At 40.8% G+C, this 10491-nt stretch overlaps 1 protein-coding gene across 1 annotated transcript; it reads left to right on the forward strand.

Annotated features, from left to right (window-relative positions):
* The first annotated feature begins 2274 nt into the window (after positions 1–2274).
* On the forward strand, positions 2275–9943 carry caly (calcyon neuron-specific vesicular protein). Its single transcript, XM_054605122.1, has 5 exons — positions 2275–2471; positions 5212–5374; positions 6031–6147; positions 6850–6963; positions 9393–9943. Exons 2-5 carry the CDS (start codon positions 5246–5248, stop codon positions 9636–9638), a joined length of 606 nt encoding a protein of 201 aa, XP_054461097.1. The 5' UTR covers positions 2275–2471; positions 5212–5245; the 3' UTR covers positions 9639–9943.
* Positions 9944–10491: the final 548 nt, after the last annotated feature.

A 10491-nucleotide genomic window follows, 5' to 3' on the forward strand; every position in this document is an offset into this window, starting at 1 on the left:
ATATATATATATATATATATATATATAAATAATTAGAATAAACTAATTAGAATTTGTGAAATTCTCAAACAAGCTGAATGTCTTAAAGGTTCACAAACAAACAAGCCCAAACATTAACACGCCTGGTTTCACCCAGTTTTCCTTCCACGCACTGCAACCAAAGTGATTCTCATTTTAATTATGTTGACCCAGACTCCGTCTCTCTTCTTCACTGACAACAAAACCAGCGCAGGCCGGCAGTCTGCCTCTCACACTGTGAGGATGACACCTCCGTCTCCTTACAGAGGAACTAGTCGAGGATCCACTTTGAAGTCACTCCCCCGCAAAGGAAAGGTCAAAATAATAAATGTAGGCCCAATTGATGGGTTGGCAGGGGGGCGCGGGGGTTTCACTGCTGATTTTTGGACGAGTGCTCCCCTAAAGGCATAATGAATTCATACAGTCAGCCGCGGCCAAAGAGGAAAACAGCATGGGTCCTCTTTCCATGAAAAGGTTGATCTAAATCTGCAGACGAGCCTGGCTCCTTCTTCCCACTCATTCTCCACACACATCACTCTCTCCTCTCTCTCTTTTCTCTCTCTCCCAGCATTGGCTTGTCTCACACATACACACACACACATGTATATAAATACTCAAAAATACACCACTTCTCTTTAACACACTCCTCTGCATATGCATCACCTCCTTCTCACCTTCACTTGAGAGAGGTGAACCGCATCACCATGGAACAAAAACCTCTGCGTAAGATGCTCCTCCTAACTCCTCCTCACAGCAAGAAACCTTTGATTCAAGAGTCAATAACCCAGAAATACACAAATGCTTGAATATGTCTTTGAAGAGTCCTCAGGTCATCTGGGTCACGGGATATCTGTTGGTAGGTCAAAGGCAACCGAGCTGCACCGTGTCTGCTGGCCTTTGATCTACAAACTCATGTTTTGTAGCAAAATAACTTTATTTCAAATTAGAAGAACTATTGAGATCTGTCTCTTGAGTTAAATAAGCAATACCTCAAACACTCCAAGTCAATTCATAATGCTAGAAAGAACAGATGTTTGAGTAGCAAAATGTTACAAAAGAATCAACTGTGAAAGTGGTTATTATGCAGAATGGAGAGTTATATTATATTACTGGAATATTTTTTACTGACGTATGAATATGTAAGAAAAACTATTTTATTTACTATCTTATTTTACAAGTTAATCCTATTTTTCAATTGTGTATGTAGAAATCTGAATTTGTAAAGTATCCCAGGCAACACTTTACTTTTTGTCCCCCTATTTAGCATTCATAAGTAGTATGTAAGGTTTATAAAACACTATATTGTAGCTGTAAGCAGATATAAATGTTAGGCTGGTGTGGATTCTGTTTAATAAACAGATAATGAACAAAATATAGTAAACACTGTTGTTATAATATTAAATATGTCTTTATAGGAGAAGTTCAATTGGGGACAAATACTGTGTGTGTGTGTGTGTGTGTGTGTGTGTGTGTGTGTGTGTGTGTGTGTGTGTGTGTGTTAATAAACAAACTGATTATATATCCCTTTATCTGCTTATTTCTTATAGTGTGTTATAGACCATTTGTTAAATGTTTATAATGCTAATAGTAAATGCTAAATAGGGTGGCCTACATGTCCTCAGAAAGCAAATCTATCAAATAAATGTAGTTTAATAAAAAAATGTAAAATGTCTCTCTCAAACGGAATGGAAGAAGTTAGAAGAAAGAGTAAAATACTCCAGTCAAGTAGAAGTACCTCAAAACTGAACTTAAGTCGAGCAACTCTGTAAATGTGGCTGACGTTACTTTCCACCCCTGAGGTCAGCAGACACAGGGACACATGCTGTTGTCCTTAACATGTTTGATCTCACTTAGAGGCACATTAAGAGGAAATGAAAGGGAAACAGTGGTGCATTGTCACTGCGTTTTGGTTTGACCATACATGCGTCATTTGCATACTAATATATGGCCACTGGCTATTCCATCTTTAATGATTGCCTCACTGTCTTTATTTTATTGATCCTATCAGTCTTGTCACCACGTACACATGTCGAGTTATGAAAAAAATGAAGTGCACTCCAATTCTTTGCAGGTATTAAATAATCTATGTGGCTTTTTTTTTTTTTTTTAAATTCACTCTCTATGTGTTTCTGCTCAGACACAAACTAGACCTCGAGGCCCTGTCTCACCGCATTGACGACAAAAAACACTCTGAATAAACCGAGATATGATTATTTCCCACAGACACAAAAAAACGCAATTTCCTGATCGGCCACATCCCCATGTGAGCCTCGGTGAGATGCGCATTCACACCGAGCTGCCAGTTTCCTCCGGAGCACCGAGCGGCTCCAGGGCTGCACCACATGCGCAGTGCTGCCGTGGATCACGCACCACCAGGGCCAGTTGCGTTCACACCGAGTCCCCGTCCGCAGCACCAGAGAGGTCCGACCCGGTGCACCGCACACAACACCGCAGTAAGTTCACATCACCTTTATACTCTCTTTTTCTGCATTTGCATACGGGTCATTTGCGCATTTTAGACGCATGTTTGCGGGCAGAGAGAGCCTGTGCCGCTGCGTAATGCTCCCCATAGGAGTGCGTTTCGTCTAGTAACGTGATTAAGTGATTTAGTGCCGCTGATTCGTGATTTTTTCATCTGATTTTAGTGAATGAATGGACAACACCACCAATGTATGTGGTGCTGCGTGGGTCTGTCTCTGTGGCTGCCGTCACGTTACATAAACGGCAACAATTAAATACGCATATGTCCTACTGATGCTTATGGATACATTAATGAACGCAAGCCTTGTGTAGAACATGTAGGCTGTGAGTATTTAAGACAATACAAGTCTGCAACAAACGTGCTTCAAAGGATGGAATCATATAATCTTATCTGCAGCCTAATTAGATAGAAAATGAGTTTTATCAGCCTTCTTCTCTGTGTCTTGTGCTGCTGTTGCATCCCTGCTCTCTGATTCCTGGTTACACTGCCTGTATATCTTGTCTCAGCACTCTTCAATGCAGCAAGTTCAGATATGCATGACCAGTGAACCCTGAAGAACTTGAGAGGCATAAACAGCCCACTCTTACCTATTCACAACACAGCACAGTCTTCACCTTCAGAAAGCGGTGTCCTCCCTGTTCGGTTAAATGTATAAATATATGCCAGATTGTGGGCGATGAATTAAACTATAATTATGCCATCTTTTTTTTTTTTTTTTTGTCGGGTAAAATGTGCATTTAAAAGATGTCATTTGCAGCTCTCTTTTGCTGGACTCATTTCCTGTCAGAGTGTGGGAACACTGAGTGTTTGACAGCATCACCCGGCTCATTTGTTACTCACAGATTCAGGATGATTCATCATATCCACACTTCCCTCCAACTGTTGGGAGGAAAAAATGGTGGTCAGCACAGATGACCACTTTGGCCACCCACTCACCAAGGAAACAAAGTAGGCCACTATGTAGGTCTTGAGTATTAAACTCACTAAAGGTCTCTTTTTTGTCCCCATTGACTAATATTACTCTTTAGCTGCTTGGAAATAAAAAAAATTAAAAAAACAGATTCTCTGTCTAGATACATCTTCGTCTTTTTCCCAATTTAGAAGTGACCATTTTGCACCAGTATTATCTTTTTTTTTCAAATGTGTAGAATTTAATTTGGTTCAAGATTTCCACTTAAAAACTTCGTCTTTAGCAGATCATGGATGTGTCCAGCAGCCTTAGTTAATGATCCTGTATCTCCTTTATCAAAAACACTTGTGCATCAGGATGTCTCCTGCAGAATGTAAACTGTCGCTCTTTGCCTCCTGGTGAGAGTATCATCATTGTGAGTCACTGGCGTCATCGGGGCCTGTGGGGTCCGGGGTCCTTGGCTGGGGGAAGGTGTTGTGTTGCACTGTGTGAATGAGATAAGTGGATCCTCACCTCTTCGCTCCACATTTAGATGATCATTTGATCGAGGAGAGAAAATAGAATCAGTATCAGAGCGGAGAGGCGTTCGGCACCGCGTTGGTGGCACGTTGGATTTACACTTCGATTCTAAGAGCTTGGAGGAAGAGATGGGGCTGATATATACAATAATATTTATACTCAGTGGTTATGAAACATGTTTACTTTATATTTTATGGTTGGATTGCATAAACAAGAAGAAAACATCCCTATGAGGATGAAAACACAGAAGTCTGAAGTCACTTTAAGCCATATTAATATAATTACACTTACATAATAAATCAATTATGAATGGAATACTCTGACATTTTCAGAAATATGCCTACTTGCTTTCTTGCTGAGATTTAGACGAGAAGATTAATATCATTCTCTTATTTGTAACTTCAGCAAGTCGGCTAGTTTAGTGTAGCATAAATAGTTGAAACTGGTGAACACGCTAGCTTTGCTCTGTCCAAATGTAACAAAATCCACCAGCAGCTCTGATAGAAAACTTAAAGTGTTAAAATCACAAGTTTGTTGTTTTAGTCTGCCAGACTATGTCTTTTGGGTCTGAGCAATTGCCAGGCCACTAGCATAGACTCCAGGAAGTCACTGCACTAATAATCAAGACAGAAATGGAATGAAGCGTAACACATAATTGTTATTTTTGACCATTATGTATTGAGTGTTTGATTTAACAAGCTAACAAGTCAAAGTCTACAGCAAATGCTAACATCAGCATGCCAACATCCTCACACAATGCAAACATGCTGGTGTTTAACAGGTATTATGTTTCCCATGTTCGACATGTTAGTTTAGTGTGTCAGAAGCCTATGCTAATACTTGCTAATAAAACTCCTAGTATAACTGAGGTTGATGATGAATGCCATGATTTTTGCAGAAAATCCAAATATTGAACAAATGAAAATATTGACTTGATGATCACCAGAGTTATATTATTCATCGTGAGGTTGACATGAATCTCTGTACAAGATGTCACGTTAATATATCCAATAGATGGACCAACAGGCCGACATTGCATATCAATCTTATTTCTTGCGGTATCAGAATTTTTTTGGTATTCTATTCTACTTTTTCTGTGGTCTATATTAATTACTCTTGTCCTTCTTATATACAGTCTATGGTCCTGTCCTATCATCTTCTCCATCTTCTTTTGTGCCTTGGCAGGATCATCGATTTGAGCTACAAGCAGCGCTGTCATAATTGGTTACAAAGCACCCAGTTTGAGTCAGTCTGACCTGAGTTGTCTGTCCCTGCTCTCCAGATCTGTCCAGGCATTTTCAGGCACCTAAGCAGCCATGGTGAAGCTAGGCAGCAATCTGTCGGACAAACTGGAGAAGCAGCCATCTGCGGACGACGGCTTTGATAACATCCCTCTCATCACACCCCTGGAGGTCAACCAGCTCCAGAAGCCGTTCGCAGAAAAGGTAAGTGTGGCCTATTAGGTCAGTGTTTGTGAGTCTGTGGATGTGCCTGCCTACTTATGTTTGTGAATTTTGAATCTTAGTTGCTTGGGGACCACAACAAACCACGCTTTAGTGCATTACAGAAATAGCTAACAGATTACGAGTTGCTGTGGAACACGTCTGGACAAACACCATTAAAATTCATACTGGGCATACTTACCTTCCAAGCAAAAAGCCCCAACAGTGAGACGGCTGTATTCGCCCTCCGTTACCTACCGTCCCAGGTTAAAACCTTGGCATCAGCCCACGCAATGCAGGCACCTTTTTGAATGCATAATGCAGGAGTAAAGCTCTTACAATCATATTTTGGTTGGATGAAGCACTCAGTAGCACAGGATGGTCCACAGGCTGATTAGATGTTGCTGATACATTAACATAAAAAAAGACTTTGTTGCTCCCAAATGTGTTTTTAAGGCATCGATTAAAACTGTTTGCTTTTGCAAATGATGCTCGTGTATTTTTAGACATGGAAAATTGTATTTTCAATGGGTCACTGAACCTGTGCTGAACACCGGGGACAACTTCATTCTTCAACCATAATGTAAAACAAAGATAATTAGTAGGTCTCAGTTTTTCTCCACAAGAGTCACAGTAACAGTGCATTGTTTCTGCTGCAGGTCATTGTGAAGACGTCGACGCAATATCAGCTGCAGCAGAAGAAGAACAAGCTGTACGTGCCCAATATCAAGAAGCTGAATATCAACTTCTACAGTGATGTTTCAGACAAAGCCAAGGTACAACAACGACCCGATGTCTGTGAATCTGCTCATGTTCTGATTCAAAGTCTGGCAATATGTTTTTGTCAACAAAAACTCATGACAAGACCAAAACCAACATTTACTTAAGTGTTAACTGTTTATCCAAAGCCCGATGCACTAAACTACTTTCTCAAGCAGAACACAGCAGAAATGATTTACAGCACATAGTTAGACTATAAAACAACAATAAACCAAACCATTGCGTTCATATTGTGTTCCATATTACCATAATCACACACACTGTAGTTTACTTTCAGTCAACCCCACATGCACTGCTGCGCTTCCTTTACTGCTCACTAGATCTCCAAATGTGTATTAATCCGCTGATTAAAATAGTTCTCAACAAATACACTTCATTATCCTGTTTGAGTAGCGGTTGCTACATTCTGCAATGCCCAGCTTTTTTACAGATATTCAAATGAAATTTAATATGTGTTACTTTTTTTTTGCCTGTCTTCAGTAGTCATCAATGAGATTGGGGCTGAGTGCCACAGACAGAGTTGGGAAGCAAGAAAGTATCAAGAGACGACTAACGGATTGTTGGTTTTGATCTTTTCACAGAATTCGTTGGCAAAAACCAAAATATATTGCCAGCCTTATTCTTTTTAAGCGTTAAAGGCACTTGTTGCTGAAGTGGCGTACGTGTGTGTCTTAATGTGTGTGTGTTTTGTTGCTCAGATCACAGGTCTGATCCTCATCACTTTGGCCTTCCTGACCAGCTTGCTCCTTCTGCTCATGTACAAAGCCATGTGGTACGACCAACTCACCTGCCCCGAGGGTTTCATCCTTAAGGTAGGCAGCATGAACACACACACACACACACACACACACACACACACACACACACACACACACACACACACACACACACACACACACACACAACATTACACACATAGATGAGCTCACATACACAGTCATTAAAACAGCATATTTCCTTTTGATTTCACACATAGAAACAGTGTGTCTGCAGAAACACACAACACACGGATGTATAAACGTGGATTTACATGATTTAGGGAGAACAGTACAGTACAGCAGAGACCATCAGAACCAACTAATGTAATAGTCACTTCTTATTTTATTATCCAGGCCGAAGTAGTCTGTGCGTCACCCACTCAAAGGGCACTCACACAGTCTACTATGCAGCTGGTGCTTTGTTTCTCGGCACACCCTCACATCAGTCACTTCAGGAGAGTTCTCTGAAAACTGGACCTGGGAACTTAAACCTGGGAACTTAAAACTTATCTCCCAACGACACCTTGGATGCATCGTGTAGCGAGCCGCCGCTGCCACGCATGTTAGTTAAAGAGCCTGTCTCACATAAGAAATGAGAGAGAGAGAGAGAGAGAGAGAGAGAGAGAGAGAGAGAGAGAGAGAGAGAAGGGGGAGATGCACAGCCAGCTTTCTGGTCAGGCAGAGATTGGGACGCCCGCCTGTGAATCGGAGGGGTCTTTAATTAGGGCTGAGCGTGACTAAACTGTGATTAAAGGCTTAACAGTGAGGGGGGAAGTAAGGAAGGGGGAGGGGGGGGACCTTCCGGCAAAGCTTTTGAAGTTTTTGCCGGTTACAGTTGCTTTCAGCATTTTTTTCCCCTGCTAATGCGTTGTTGGAGACATAAAAAGAGGAGCGAGGATGGAGGGAGGCGAAATTCACTGCTGTGCTTTTGAGAGGTTCGACTCCTCACTGAGAGGGAAGGTCAGGTAGTGGATCCTTGGAAGAGAAACGCTTGTGAGGTCAACACAACTCAGTGGGCCTTTTCCATAACATAACATTAACAGGATGGACGCTCAGTTTGTTTGATTTAATTCACCCACATTGTCTCGTACACACTCCCCCTCCTCTAAAACAAGTACATGTGAGTTCAAAGAATGTGCACATCATGGTTTTTCCTAAATGGACATTGGAACCGTGGTGTATAAGTACTGAAAACTTGAATTATGTCGTTGCATTGGGATTGTCAACACTGGATTTAGTATCACCTCTGAATAAAAAAAATCTTCTTCACCTGAGATGTAGTTTTAGGAACTTTTCCCCAATGAACACAAAGACAAACATAATCTTTGACAAACTGTACCGTACAACATGGGATAATTTCCAATTACTTTTATTTGTTGACTGTAACGTTAAGTTTCGACAGCTCAAAAATACACTAGAATACAGTCTAACATAGAGTGCTGCAGATATGAGTCCTAAAACATGGAAATAAGTTATCAATTTTGTACTTCTGGTTCCCTCGTCTCATAGTCAGTGGATGTTTTTATTTTTATTTTTATTTGGTAAGATGTCTGAAATAAGATCTGTGGTTAACAAAAGCTTAAGAGATTTAAACGTTTGGTTCTAGGAAATAAAATACATCAGTAAATACCTCACTCGTGAATTTTGAAACTTTCAAGATAGTTTACCTTCAAAGCCTTGAGGTGTATTCTCGCGCTCCTGTGACCGTGATCCAGTTTGTTTATAACCTTAAATTAGCTTTTTACTTGTGGCAATTGCATTTACACTTCATTATTCATAAAAGTGGAGTTAATTTGTGAAGATTCTCTTGATGAACAAAACCTGTAAGAATCACCTTACACGTTTATTAAAAAATCCAATGGGAACTGACTAAAAGTCAATGGTAAAAATCCCATTGGCTTTTTGTCGAGCGAACCAGTGTGATGCTAACTTTATGTTGGCCTTCAAAAATACGTCATCCCTGCAGACCTCTATCGGTGGGCAATATTAAAGTAATAATTAGTTATTGGTTAAGTGTTGTTTAGCGCATTACTGAGAAGTAATCAAGAACTATGCATTAAGTTAAGGACCATTATAAGTGTTAACAGATAAACGTGAACAATTAATTCATTATTAGTTCATTAAAAGTTGTTTCTCAAATCATATAGAGCAACTCCATATAATTTGATAAGGAGTTACTCAAAACTGTCTGTTAACTAATTGTTTACTAGCAGTTAGTTCCTCATTTGTTCCCTGGTAACTACTCAACATGTTGTGTTTCCTTTTGTAAAATATTACCACTTATTCATGTCATCATTAACATATTCCTTTGATTCAACAAGGACTCAAAAAATGAAGTAAAAATAACCATAAAGAGATGAATTTCAGGAAAAAATATACTGTCTATGTTGACATGCATGGGCGAACTTGTGTTGTTTACATCAGAGCAGTGTGTCACCTTCACTGAAACAAACATAGACGTGTTTGTCTTTCTACTCTAACAGCAGAAGCATTGCACCCCAGCAGCTCTGGAGATGTACTACACAGAGCAGCAGCAACAGGAGGAGCCGGGCGTCCGTGGTGGGCCCAACACCGGGCTGTACGCCGCCCTCAGCCACCTCAACCAGGTCAAGAGGACTGGGCCTGAGCTGCCATCGCCATGGTTACCAGTCATCAGTGCTCTGAAGGAGGCCGAGGTGGCCAAACAAGGCAGTGAGCAGCTGAAAGGAGTGCTGGAGGGAGAGGAGTGACGGGTCTGACAGAAATGCAGGTGTGAAAGGGAGGAAGTGATGATGGGGAGGCCGAGTACGTTAATTATTGATTGTAAATGTTCAGGAATTTATTTTCCTTTCCCCTCGTACAGTCCATCGAATCACTCGTTTATACTGGTGCTCCAAAACCATAAAGGTGTCTGTATAACTACTGAAAATGTAAATCAGCTACGTAAACCTCATGTTTACTCAGCTTCAATCTTCACTTATATTCCGTTAATTTTTATATTACAGTCTAATACCCAACTGTGTGTGTGCGTGTGTGTGTGTGTGTGTGTGTGTGTGTGTGTGTGTGTGTGTGTGTGTGTGTGTGTGTGTGTGTGTGTGTGTGTGTGTGTGTGTGTGAGATGTTGTGGTTAGAGGCAGGAATGTTATTAAAGTGTTGGAGAATGTGCCTGACTTTTACAGTGTTACTGAGGCGTGAGTAATCGCAGCCATCTGCATTCAGTGTGTGTATGTACACTGTAAATGCTCACATGCACATGAGCGCACATGTATCGCATGCATGTTTGCATATGTGCGTGTGTGTGTGTGCGTGTGTGCATACACTATATGATTTGTGTACTTGTCTGCGAGAGTTGGAGGTGTGAGAAGAGAAGCGAGGCGTGAGCTCAGCCTGAGAAGTGAAGATAACAAGTTTTTAATGAGATCACTGCGAGTTTCTCATCACTCCGTCTCGTTATCTCGCTGCCTATTCATTTAGTTTCAGAGGGGAATGTATGAAATCATCAGCAAATGTGCTCACACTTTAAACATTAAGACAAGGAACTACAATTGACAATTTAAATTTTTGGTTGAAAAATTAGATTTCGCATGTGATTATCTGGGGACA

Source organism: Anoplopoma fimbria, chromosome 9 (assembly GCF_027596085.1).
Source record: "Anoplopoma fimbria isolate UVic2021 breed Golden Eagle Sablefish chromosome 9, Afim_UVic_2022, whole genome shotgun sequence".
NCBI lineage: Eukaryota > Metazoa > Chordata > Actinopteri > Perciformes > Anoplopomatidae > Anoplopoma > Anoplopoma fimbria.